The sequence below is a fragment of the Rhinatrema bivittatum genome, chromosome 13 (genome assembly GCF_901001135.1).
Source record: "Rhinatrema bivittatum chromosome 13, aRhiBiv1.1, whole genome shotgun sequence".
NCBI classification, from domain to species: domain Eukaryota; kingdom Metazoa; phylum Chordata; class Amphibia; order Gymnophiona; family Rhinatrematidae; genus Rhinatrema; species Rhinatrema bivittatum.
Window position 1 is genome coordinate 76,222,967 of NC_042627.1, and position 13,863 is coordinate 76,236,829.

Here is a 13,863-nt window from a genome sequence, read left to right on the forward strand (position 1 = left end):
AACAAAAAAAAAGAAAAACCCCAGTTCTCTTGTTGACTTTTTCTCCGCATATTTTCTAACGTCTCCTCGGGATTCTTGCCTGGCGATCACATCTTTCATTGCAGATCCCGACCTCTCCCCCGCAGTGCGATCAGCCTCTCACGAGTCTCTGCTAGAGTTAATGAATCTCTCACAAGGAGGTGACGAAGGCCTGGGCAGGATGAACTGGACATGGTCAGAAAGACTGCTGGAGCGTGTGGCCTTCCCCCTCGGGATGACCATCTGCAGCTCAGATGGCAACGCAAAAGTGAGGAAAAACAGAGGAAAGGTTCATTCTCCAGTCAGATGAAGCAGCCCACCTTAACAGCTAATACATTTTAGATACCAATGATTCTTCAGCTCTGGTAGCTTGAATGCTCCAGGTGCAGCCATTTTGTAGGCCAGCAGTAACTTTTCTGGTGGTGTCAGTCATCCTTGCCTCTAGTGGGACACGGGGGGGATATGCTCGCATCACGGACCTAAAATGGATACCCCCCCCAGCAAGTTTAGGAGCCTCACAGCTGGAGTAAAGTTCAGACTTAGCCAGGCAAAGCGTGGGATATGAATCTCCCGCCACGCCAACCGCCGGTAAGGTTTTAGCCAGATAAAGCTGGCTCTGATGAATCAGAGGCCTTCCTGGGCACGGCTGGCTGCTTTCCACTGAATATGCGAGTACAGTTACACCTGGATAACTCGCCTGCTCCTCATGCTGTACAACATGCACCTCTTATTCTTATAGTCTAGCCCGGCAAACATTTTTACAGTTTATCAATTCTTTATTTTTCATGAGGTTTATCCTCTACTACCAGGGCAAAACTGGGCTAAAATGCCTCCACCAAGGGCATTGCAGCTGGAGAGCACCACGTACAAACGTTCCTTGAGGACACTAGGGCTGACGATTACCCTGCTGAGAGCACAGGGGCTGGAAGGACCCTCACAGAGGGCACTGGGGATGCAGAGGGCACTGGGGCTGGAAAGACCCTCACAGAGGGCAGTGGGGCTGGAAGGACCCTCACAGAGGGCAGTGGGGCTGGAGAACCTGCGCTGTGTAACTGGGGAGCATTTACCTTCCTTTGAAGCACAGGGAACAAGTCTTCTAGGTCTCCAAACATTAGCGGCGCGGGGAATAATTAACGTGGATTGTCTTTCTGCATCTCTGCAGCTGCTTCTGCCTCCTCCCCTTCACTGCAAGTCCTCCTCCTGCTCTAATGCGGACAATGGTGAAAGAGGCCAAATATTAAAGGCAAGCGTCGATTCACACAGAAACCCAACCCCAGGCTGAGATACCTTTCGGAAGAAGCAGTCCACTGCATTAATGACCCTGTCATCCCGATAACCAAAAGAACATTTGAATCAATTCAGGAACACGAGACTTTTGAAGTCAAAATGAGGAGACACTTTGGAACTGACAAAAAAAAGTACTCAGAGAACTTGTTTTATCACATTATAAGGCATAAAATTATACTCCCTCTTATCACTGTAATGCCTGCCTTTTAGGACCCACTTATGACAGCCACATTATCCTAAATTCCCTGGCAATGTCATCTTTTGCTCATTTGAATTCTGACCTGAAGAGAGCGTTCGCTCTGGAACGCTCGTCAGGAAATGTACTAAGTTAGTCCCAGTGAAAAGGGATCACCTTATCGATATATTTGTTGGTTTTCTGTGCAAGTCACCAGTCCTGCCCTGGAAAGACGCCTTAAGCACATTTATCAAACACAGCCTCGATAGGGTGGCCAACTCAAAGTACCCGCAGAGGACGACAAACATCTGCACTGAATGTATAATTAGCAGCAATGAATTTGAATATGCAGATACTTTTACATAGATATGACATTACAAATTATTACTATAATTTAAATAGAAATACAACTCACCATATTATAAAAGTCTCTTACCAAATACAGATTATAGCATATTTAGAATTCAGGTGCAATAACTCCCTGTCCCAAAGAGCTTACACCATCCATGGTGGTTCCTTGCCCCATCTCTTGCTCTACTCCCTAGCCACTCAACCTTCTCATCATCTCTGGAGGTATTCTGCTACTCCTTCCTCCCTCTCTCTCTACTCCATTTTCCCTCCCCATTCAAAACCCTTCTAGCTCTCTCCCACCCAGTAACAGGTCCCTCAACTCCTCCTCATGTCCAGTAGTAGATCCCTGCAGGCACGGATCCCCTCTGCTCAGGACCCGGTCCCATTCTCCCACCTGTCTCTCCCTCCTCTCTGCCCAGCAGCAGATCCTCCTCCCCTTGCTTCACCCCCCTACCCAGCACCAGGTCTCTCTCTCTCTCTGACACATAAGCACACACACACTCGTCTGCTGTGCTACTGTTCATGTACTCTAATCGGCAAGTGCTGCCATTCATACAGCAGCAGCAACACACAAAGTTCTTGCGCTGGCTGCCAGTCCTTTCCCAGTCTGCAGAGGCCACCTCTCCTGCTCCCCATACTCCCACACACTCACTGGTTTTTGTCCACAGTGGACCATTACTGCTCTTCTCTTAGTTCACACTGGCTACACACATGCAAGTTGGCGTTGCACCTTCTAAGTTGTCTTGCAGATATTGACTGCCACCTCCACACCCCACCCCCCCCCCCCCCCCCCCCCCGCAGGCACCGAAGCTTCCCCTGACTCACCCCCTCTGTTCCTGAGATGAAACTTGCTTTTGCCTTCAGGTCCACAGCCCTTGCTTGTTGGCTGCTGGTGTCCCACACAGCCCTGCTGAATCCTGGCCTTTCCCCCCCACACACACACTGCCGCAGTCTGCTATTCCTAAGTGAGATTTTCTTTTTTTGGCCGGGCACAGGGGGCCAGACTCCCAAAGAGAGGCAGAGAAAGAAGTACTGTCCGGCAGAATGCAAGGCCCATGACCACTCTACTCCTTAAAAGCGCCTAGAAACTTCCCCTTCTGGAAGAAAGGAGGCCTGTGACATTACCAGAGCTCTCAACGGCTGCCCTGATCTCCGATGGCAAGAGCATTCCTAGCATCTGATCAAATATTTATCTAAGGGCAAGGCTGTGCTCTTTAGGACCCCCAAAATTAATTGCTGCTCCGAGCATTCCTGCAAACTTTCGTTTATTGGAATAGAACATTAAGGCCCTGACGCTGAAGGAGACAAGTTGTGGCCGCTTCCTATCAGCCCTTTTCTCCACAGTTTTGGGGAGGATTTTTTTTTTTTATAAATTGTGCAGATGTGAAAGATGTATTTTAGCTACAGCACAGCCGCGTTTTCTGCAATCTCCAGGTTACTGTTATTGATTACAGACACCTAAGGTCCTGACATATAATCAATGGACCCCGTGACCCGTTGATGTGACATGGCCTGCAGGGGCTTGAGAAACAAGCAGTAAACACGGCAGGCCCTGCTTCAGCCTGTCAGACAAGCAAATTCCATTTTTATTCCAAGCAGGACCTGCTTCAGCTTCACTTGCTGCCATTGGGCAAAACGATGTTAGCGTTCAAATTCCTGCTCCTCATTTGTGTGCTTACTGCAGTCAGGTCTCAAGTGTTAATTATTAACCATGAATCATTATAATCTTTATTAGCTGGAACCACATAGTATGGTTTGGGACACTATGTCACAGTCCTTGGATCAATTTGGGCCACACGGTCTTTACAAGGTGGTTGGTAGACTGTGGAATTTGAAGTTATGAGATCCTGAAGTCACACTGCTCATCTTCTCTCTTACTTCAAACCCACTACTTGTTCCTCTGACCCTGTCCCCACCCGATTCCTCAGCTCCATCTCCACTGCATTCATCCCTTCTATCTGTCACATCCTCAATCTATCGCTCTCCGCTGCTACTGTTCCTGCTGCCTTCAAACGTGCTGTAATCCTACCACGTCTTAAAAACCCCTCACTGGATCCTGCCGACTATCGTCCCATATCCCTTCTGCCTCCAAACTACTTGAACGTGCTGTTCACCGCCGTTGTCTTGACTTTCTTACATCTCAAGCCATTCTTGATCTATTCCAGTCTGGTTTTCATCCTCTACATTCAACTGAAACAGCCCTTGCCAAAGTCTCCAATGACCTGTTTATGGCTAAAGCCAAACGTCTTTACTCAGTCCTTATCCTCCTAGACTGACACTGTTGATCACCACCTACTCCTTGATGCTCTGTCCTTGGCTTGGCTTTCGGGATCTGTTCTGACTTGGTTCTCTCTTCTTATCTTTCCTATCGCACTTTTAGCATTTCCTCTGGAGGTTCCTCTTCTACTGCCATTCCACTATCAATTGGTGTGACTCAGGGCTCCGTCCTGGGCCCTCTTCTCTTCTCACTATATACTAATTCCCTTGGTGCTCTGATTTCCTCTCATGGCTTTCAATACCATTTTTATGCTGACGACTCTCAAATCTACCTTTGTGCACCAAAAATTTCACCAGAAATCCAATCCCAGATCTCAGCCTCCTTCTTGATATTGCTGCCTGGATGTCCCATCGCCAACTTAAACTCAACATGGCCAAGATGGAGCTCTTTATCTTTCCCCCCCAAGCCCACCTCCCTTCTTCCTCCTTTCTCTGTTTCTGTGGATAACACAGTCGTCATCCTGGTCCTATCAGCCTGTAATCTTGGAATCCTCGACTCTTCTCTCTCTCCTGCTCTTTGCATATCCAAAACGCTGCTAAAACAAGTCTTCTTTCTTTATAATATTGCCAAAATCCATCCCTTTCCTTTCTGAACGCACTACCAGAACCCTCATCCACTCTCTCATCTCCTCCTGCTTAGCCTATTGCAACCTGCTCCTCGCAGATCTCTCAGCAAGCCATCTCTCTCCACTACAATCTGTCCTAAATTCAGCTGCACGACTTATCTTTCACCAAAGTCACTATGCTCACAAACTCTCTTCTGAAGTCACTGATTTGGCTTCCTATCTGCTCCCGCATACAGTTCAAGTTCCCCCTTCTCACCTACAAATGCCTTCAATTCTGCAGCAGCTCACTACCTCTCCTCTCTTATCTCTCTCCCCTTTTTTTTTTTTTTTATTCAAAACACAATTAAACTGGAATTTGCTGCTGGAGGATGTGGTAAAGGGAGTTAGTGTAGCTGGGTTTAAAAGAGGTTTGAATCAAAGATCGAACAGGATATACATTTTTAATTAACTAACTAGCTAACTAAAACAAGGTACACTTATGGAAAACCACAGTTTATCCCTGGGCGTAAGCAGCATAGAATCTATCTAGTATTTGGGATCCTGCGAGGTATGTGTGACCTGGATTGGCCACTGTTGGAAACAGGTCACTGCCACAGTCCAGCAGTTCTTATGCCCTTATGTAAAAGTGTGCACACAGGGCCTGTATCTTCATTCTTTAACCTGCAGTGAGCAGAGACATTGCCGAGAGTGGAGTTGGGCAGGGGTTTGCACTTTTGCATTTCCAAAAATATGTGCCATTTTTTCCCCTCAAACAAACTGCGTACATTAGCAAGTCTAAATGTGTGCGGATAGTTTTGGTGGAATAATTTTCATAAGATGGTGTCAAGTCTGCGGGTAAATGACTTTAAACCTATGCAGTGCACTACAAAGTGACCCCCATAATATGCAGTGGGCTGCAGGCTAATCCCGCCCGCGTTGCATTGAGCCCTGCGTTTTCAGATCTCGTCAGGCGGCCACACTTTTCCTTCTGTTGTGTTCTTCCACACATGCTCAGTTTCCCTGCATTTGAGGCTCCTTCGGCCAGAGTCCAATTAATACAAATATTCATAGAGTGCATGCTTATACGAGAAGCCATCAGTATCTTATTTATTTATTAACAAGCCGTTAAGCCCGTTAAAACGGGCTACATTACATTTTTTTTTCAGTCCATTTTCTAACACAGCGCCCTTCTACACTTTTTCTCCCTCTCTCCCCTTCCCCTCGTTCACTCCTCCCCTTTCCTCCACTCAGTCTTACTCACCCTCTCTGTCTCCCACTGCCTTCTTCCCCTCACTCTCACCTCCCTCCCCTTCCCTCAGTCACTCCCACCTCCCTCCCCTTCCCTCAGTCACTCCCACCTCTCTCCCCTTCCCTCAGTCACTCCCCACCCTCTCTCAATCCCAATCCCCTCCCCCTCAGCCCTCCACTCCCTTTTTCTCTGCTCCACAACTTCTTACCTAATTCCACTTACTCACATCCATGTCTCTCACTCATCCTCCCGCATTCGCCCTCTCCCTCACGCTTTCCCACACCCCTAACCCTGCCCTCCCACACACTCACCCACTCACTCCCTCCTCGAACCTCCCACTCCCTCCAAACCCTCTCACTCAGAGTCATGTCCCTGTCCCTCCTCTCTCGCTAACTGGCTGCCGCCCCGCCCATGGTTTTTTTTTCAACCCCCCCATCACAGCTGGCTAGAACCGACGTGCTCGCCCGCACATGCGGCAGTAAGAGCTGCTTCTCTATCGTGCGCAGTTGCGGCAACGTCGGTCAACACCTTCATTTAGTTAGGTTGATCTCACCTCTTCCTCATTCTCCCTCTCCCTCACTCTTCCCCCCACTTCCTCCTCTCCCTCTCACTCAATCCTCCCCCCTCCCTCATTCTCCCTCTCCCCTCACTCTTCCTCCCACCCCTACCTCCCTCCACTCCACACATCTCACCCCACTGCCTCCCTCCCTCGCCCGCCCTCCCTCCCCTCCCTCCCCCCCACTGCAGTCCCCTCCTGCCACTCCCCCTCGCCTACCCTTCCTCCTCGCACTCAGTCCGTCCCTCCCTCTCTCTCTCTCTCCTCCCTCCCTCGCTACTGGCTGCCGCTGCCACCGCCCGCTGCCGCTGCCACCATGTTTTTTTTTTCTGACGCTGGCTAAGACAGACATGCTCGCCCGCACATGCGCAGTAGAGCTGCTCTCTACTGCGCATTTGCGGCACGGTCAACCTTCATTTATTAGGTTGATCTCACCTCTCCCTCTCCCTCCTCCCCTCCTATTCCCCACCCCTACCTCCCTCCCTCCCACACACTCACCCACTCCTCCCTCCCTCTCACTCAATCCCTCCCCCTCCCCTCACTCTTCCCACCCCCTACCTCCCTCCCTCACACACCACCCACCCACTACCTCCCTCCCTCCACTCAGTCCTCCCTCCCTCCCACTCAGTCCCTCCCTCTCTCTTCTCTCCTCCCACTCAGTCCCTCCCTCTCTCTCTCTCCTCCCTCCCTCGCTACTGGCCGCCGCTTGCCACCCGCCGCCCATGTTTTTTTTTTTCTGACGCTGGCTAAGACCGACGTGCTCGCCTGCACATGCGCAGTAGAGCTGCTCTCTACTGTGCATTTGCGGCACGGTCAACCTTCATTTATTAGGTTGATATTAACATAGGACTCTGGGCAGCTTCACAAAAACAGTTTCACAATTACAGAAAAAGATGGCACTGGTGTTAATTTAACATTGAAAAGAGCTGGCTGTCAGCTGGACATGTTGGAGATTTTTTTTAATAATGTTAGGAAAACCTATCAACATAGCTGACTAAAATATTAAAGCGAGCGACCATGGGTGCACAGACCTGTAATGTTGGAGATTTAGAAGGGACTTTTTTTTTTTTTTTACCTTTAAGACACCAATTCAAGATTGCAATCTGAATAAATAAATAAGGGGGGGTCATGAAGAAACTGAATCAAGCAAGCCACACTCTTTGGGTCCTCAGAATGCAAACCTCATCCCATCTCTAGAACACTCCAGAATGGAATGGGGGGGGGGTGGGAGGATGAAATTCCTTGCCCCCTGCCCCTCCCTCCAGTCACTGCAGACGGATTAGTGATCGCCCTCAGAGTAACCAGATGGAAGCAGAGTACCACGCGCAGAGAGCAGACAGTGCCACGCATTCGTGGGTCAAGGCGTAGCGTGGATTTGCTTTGTGAAACCAGCTCTGGCTCTTCCCTTGGGCATCTCCTTCGCTCTATAGTGGGACGCCCAGCGCAGCCCCATCAGCTGGCCCAGCCTCAGCAGGAGAGAGCAATGAACTCTTGCCTTAAGTTTGCCGCCGTGGCAGCCACGGAAAGTCTCCTGAAAACAGGGCAGGCTTTTCTTTCCTTTTGATTGATTATTTACCGGATGGTTAGAACGACAATGTCATGAACTCCCAGCAACTCGCTGTTCAATTAAATCTTGTGCGATTGAGGGTCTAATCTCCAGGTATCCGTCAGCAGAAAGCTATTGAGAGGCTGCTGACAAGCCCCTACATAGAGCTACCCTCACTGTCAGTAATGGTGTAATCCCGGAGAAATTCCAGCCCTAATAAAGTGTTTTCTAGAGACAGGAGGGAAGGCTCTGTTAGATCAGTGAAGCGTGTTTTTAATACCCTTAATACAGTGTGCACTGAAGCAGGGGCAAATGAAGTTTAAGTTAAAGCCAGCACTAAGGTTTTCAAGTATCAAAGTCAGCTCTGAATTGAGAGATGCAGCTTACACTGTCTGAAAGGAGGCTGATGCATACTCCTGCACTTCAGCTAAACTAGTAGGTGACCTTGTTACATTTCAGGGGGCTCTCTGCTGCCAGAAAACGCAGGTGTAGCAGAGAAGGGGGAGCACTAAAAGTCCTCAAACACTACTTGACTTTCTTCCTTTCACAGTACACTGGTTTAGCTGTAAAAGAGAAAGGTCTATAGCAGTAAACTATTGCATGGCTAAGGGTGTCAGTCATCTTCTGAACCACTCCCTCAAGTCCATATTCTTTAATGGCATCAAAAGCCAAATTGGCCTATGTGCGTCAATGGCATCCCTCTCATAACTACGTCATTCACCTCCACAGACTGCAATGGTTTCATCCTCCTGACCACATCATTCACCTAAGAACATAATACGTGCCATGCTGGGTCAAACCAAAGATCCATCGAGCCCAACGTCCTATCTCCAACAGTGGCCAATCCGGGTCATTACACAGTACATGGTAGATCCATCTCCTCTTGTTCAATCCCAGGCTTACCCCAAGCCTACCTGGCTAATAACTGTTTATAGACTGCTCTAATCTTACACTTGTATCCTACCTTATAAGTCCTCTAGAAAACGTGACTTACAGCATAGATTAAAATACAGTTACTAAAAATTAAGTGCAGTATATTAAAAATACAATTCATGAATATAAATGAAATACAAATATAAAAGCCAATCAGACTTTTCTTCCATAATCTTCCTCCCCATCCTTTACCCTTCCATAATTACAAAATGAACCTTGGCCCAGCTCCATTATTAGTTAGATTTTTGTTAACAATATTACCTTTTAAGGTATATACCAGTTTTTGTATTTTAATATAATTTTTATTTTATTTTATCTACTCTTTATTTTCATTTTTATTTTGTAAACCGTTTTGAAAAACGGTTTATAAATATTTTTAAATAAATAAAATAAAAATAAAATAAAACTTCTCCAGAATGAGCTATAGTAGATACCTTGACCACATCCTCTGGCAACAAATTCCATAGCAATCCCTTTTTATACCCAGATACCCCGGTTTTGTTATTTCTCCCCATAGTATGCTGCGGCTGGGAGTTTGAGCTTTGACACTGAAAAAGAAGATTTTGCATATTGTATGAAGAAGTTCTTCCTTTTATTGGTTTTAAACAGCATTTTTACAATCCCTCTGCAAAGCGAGCAGCCTCATGAAGTTGCCATACTGGGTCAGGTCGAGGGTCCATCAAGCCCAGCAGCCTGTTTCCAACAGTGGCCAATCCAGGCCCCAAGAACCTGGCAATTACCCAAACACTAAGAAGATCCCATGCTACTGATGCAATTAAAATGTACTTTAGTACGCATCCACCTACATCAACTTATGTGCCTTCATGTAAACCGTTGCGATGGTATTTAACTTAGCGACGGCATAGAAAAGATTTTAAATAAATAAATAAATAAATAGCAGAGGCCATTCCCTAAATCAGCTTGATTAACAGCAGATAATGGACTTCTCCTCCAAGAACATATCATGGAGACTCTGTATATGAAAATTTATCCCGTGCGGGCTGGTACAGAATGCCTCTCCCCACTCTCACTCCAAATCTGAAACATCACAGGGCAAAATCTAGAATTGAATGAAGGTCAAATCAACAATCAAGATCACCGGTGACTGCTTTATAATAGCAGCTACAGAGAATAACTTCAGCATCGGTTCTCTTTGGAATCTGCCCTAAAATTATAGCATCACCTCTGGAATTCTTTTAATGCATTAAGCACACACCTGCATGCCTGGCAGAGAGCATGCCTGGTTGGATCAGCAGAAGGAAACAACTGTGGTGCAACAGCGCCATCTGGTGCTGATAGTAGGAAGGTCACCAACCCTGACTGACATTTAAACTGCCGGTGAGATCAATGTATAAGGACAAGGAATCTTTTAAACATAATGAAATCCTGATCTTCACTGATCTAAGGTCACATTACATTAATAAAGCCTTCAAAGCTTTTTTAGTAATACAATTAACAAATACTGCCATGCCATTAAGGAAATTAAGAGTCAAGCAGCTTTAGGATGGAGGAATTGGGGGCGGGTGATTACAGGACCTTAAAGCTTCATGGTCTTCTTTCTGACTTCCTGGCTGTGGTTTGACATGCAGAAGCTTGATGTTTGAACTCCTCCATCAGCCTACAGATGTCGTCACACTGTCCAAAAGAAGTGCATTTAAAGTAGGGTTGCCAACTGGCTCCAGATTTTCAGGACGTTAATCCAGTCCTGGTTTTACCCCACGACATGCAGGGACTTGTAGTCTTACTTTACTTAGCGATTACAAGTGAGAAATCAGAACTACAAATGTCTGAGTGGGCTGATTGATGGGTTTCTTACCCGATTGACATCTAATCCTGGTGATTCTCTGTGGAGGGTTCAGCAGGGGAAGGAGCACCATTGACCCTTCTAGAGAACAATGTTTAACTTAATCCTTAGATTCAAACTATTCCAGGTTCCTAGTTATATACCCCAAGCACAGCTAGATGATGGGAAGCAGGAGCTTGGTAGAGCTGCCTCACAGAAGGAAGGGGTGTAGGGGAGTTGCAATAGTGATAGGTTACCTATTAACAGATAACCTGCAATTCGAATTCAGTGGTTTAAGGGAGCAGAAACTTGCACTTTTCTTGAAGTTAATAACATTTTATTTTAGCAGCAAATGTATACAATGGTTTTATGGTAGATAAAATAGAAATGTAAAACCAATTATAACAGAGCAGAACACTGTTAGAAATACAATAAGAACTCAAAGCCAACCTGCACTTAACAAATGCAATGCCAATTAACTAACCCAGTTGAAATAGTAAATAAGTCGATATCTTTCACCCTAAGTCCACTGAAGTAGTACGGTCACACTCCTGGTAAATCAGGGATCCTGTCTCATGGCACAGAAAGAATCCAGTTGTACCTAGAGCAGGCAAAGAACAGGTTAACTCCACAGTCTCAAGCAGGATCCAGAACACTCACAGAAATCAATGCAGGCAGGAATTGGGTGAAACTTGGCTTGCCAGGGCTTTAAGTACTCCAAAGTTATGGAACAGATCTGGGCTAAGCTTGAAACCCAGTCTCTGGTGCCAAATTCACGAGCAGAATTCTCGTGAATGGCAGCAATGAACAGGAAAGATTCCATTGAAAAGAAATAGGGAAAAGGTTCCTGCAGTTAATGAAAGTTCCCTAATTAGTGAATAGGAAAAGGTTCCTCTGTTAAGAAAAGTTCTGCAGTTTATAAAATCCAGTCTTTTTTCTGCTCAGGACTTCATACATATTCATATCTCCAAATGTTGATCTAGATTGGATGTTACCACCATCCAAAGGCAAGTGATTAGTGATTCCTGATATGATTTTTTCTGACTCATGATGTATATGCATATTCTCATAGAAATACTGGCAGGTTCTGGAGGTTTCTTTCAGGAACAATGCTCGCTTCATGGCTTGATACAAAGTCTCTGTCAAGGCCGCAGTCTCAGCAAGTTTTGGGTTCGCTGTACCAGCAAATTATAAGGTGCAGACAGATGTTTTATCTAGTTGCCTATTGAAGAAATGGAAAATCGATTCTATGGAAACTATCAGCCTGGATGATTTGCAGCAAAGTTTGAAACAAATTCCAAAGCTTAAGGAATTTGCTGTGTTGCTGCATGAAACTCAATTGAAATTCCTTCACAGAATGTTTATAATTGCAGACTAGGGCTTTCAAGGTGAAGTTAATTTCAACAGATGACTGCATAAAATGCAGTATGCATAAGGGCACCTATTGGTATAGCTTCTGGAGTTGTACAAAAGTGCATCAATTTTGGTTGAGCATAAAGATTTTCTTGGACCAACTACTGGACTGCAAGCTGCCTTTCACAGCCAAGATGTGTTTATTTCATGTTTTTGAAGTTCCACAGATTCACTTATAGTCTAGTCAGCAACTGCTGCTCTGTAAAGCATTCCTTTTTCACAAAAACAGACTATTCTATCTAATTGGCTCGTCCAAGAAGGTCCTACCATGGGGGAACGGAAAACGCGATTTCATAAGCTTCTAGTGTATGAACATATGTCAGTTACTCATTCTTCTATAAAGAAATTCAATGTTGTCTTAGACATATGGCATCCTTATATAATTTCACTGAGTGCTAAGGCATGGAGCTTACTATTTCAGACTGTATGAGCTGAAAGTAAATTTAGAAGACCAGCTTATTTTGGGTATAATCCAATAGTAGTTAACATATGTCGGTTTGATAGCTTGCAATTGGCTCCTCTGACATTGAAAATTACTAGGCATCAATTTCAACATCTATAACCAGTGATCAGTATTTGCCTCACCTGCCAGTTTAAATGTGAGTTTGGAAACCCATTATTAGCTATGGTTAAGTATATTCCAAGAGTGTCTAACTTTTTGTGCTACAAGAATAACAGAGTATTAGAATAATGCCACTCAAATTTAACTGTAATTTTCTTATTGCGATTTTTGTGAATTTGCTTGTCGATTGTACCTGTGTAAGGTTCGTTGTGAATATCAATATTTGATATGTTGTACTTGCTATAAAATTTATAAAGATTGAACAAAAAAACAAACCCCCAGTCACAGTACAAGAAGACTGAAGGGCGGGCAATATGACACCAATTGCACTGTTCTCCCAATTCCTATGTTTCTACTTCAGAAGCTAAGGAAGCACGACAAACATAGGGCACTCACCCGCTTCAATCACACTTGGATGGGCTATGAAAAATGGCTTTCTTCAGCATCCAGTTAGTAATGATCACCTTAGTTACGCCTAAGCATGCTGCCTTCTGAATTAAAATGCTTTAACATCTCCAGGGTATCCATGCTTGCCAACATCATCTACCTCATGTTATCTCACACTTACACTCACAGTTATTGGGTGGGGGGAGGGAGGGGCCTCGATAATAATTAATATCTAATGTGCGTAAGTAGCACTTTCCAGACCAACCCAAGTAGTTAATATTTCTTTATTTAACAAATGTTTTCCTGGTTGTAAATGAGGTATATTATACTACAACTGGGATTGATTGTTGAATAATGCTCTTTATGTCTCTCAAATATTTATTCCTGTTCATGTATACTTGTTTCAAATGTATTTGATCTTGGAAAGTTTTCTATTTGTTTGCTAATAAAAGTTATAAATTTAAAAAAAAAAAAAAAAGCTAAGGAGCCAGCTAAACCTTCCTTCCTCTTCCAGCTTTCAAATATCATAGAGAACTCACTTCTTAATACCAAAAACATTTATTGAATGACAAACGCTGTAACACTGACTGTGACTAGCATGGTATCAAGGATAGTTGCATAGACAGCAGACCTGGAACAGCTGTGATGAGAACCTCTGAAAGCTCAGTCATAGGCAGACAACTGCAGATGCCGAAGAAGCTGTAAGTACGAGTGCATAGCAGGAACCAGCAGCGGGTGGGAAATAGATAAAAGTAAAGAGAGTGATGCTTCTAGGAGCCTG

At 45.2% G+C, this 13,863-nt stretch overlaps 1 protein-coding gene across 8 annotated transcripts in view; it reads right to left on the reverse strand.

Annotated features, from left to right (window-relative positions):
• Positions 1-13,863, reverse strand: part of FAM169B (family with sequence similarity 169 member B) — a 77,174-nt gene that overhangs the window by 8,764 nt on the left and 54,547 nt on the right. For 3 of the 8 annotated variants that reach the window (XM_029574361.1, XM_029574355.1, XM_029574353.1), the window contains one exon: positions 11,328-13,860. The exons of 2 other annotated variants lie outside the window; for them this stretch is intronic. In XM_029574361.1, the coding sequence (XP_029430221.1) occupies positions 13,750-13,860 (111 nt within the window). In that variant the 3' untranslated portion in view covers positions 11,328-13,749. 3 more of the 8 variants (XM_029574359.1, XR_003852314.1, XR_003852317.1) reach the window with 3 other exon arrangements.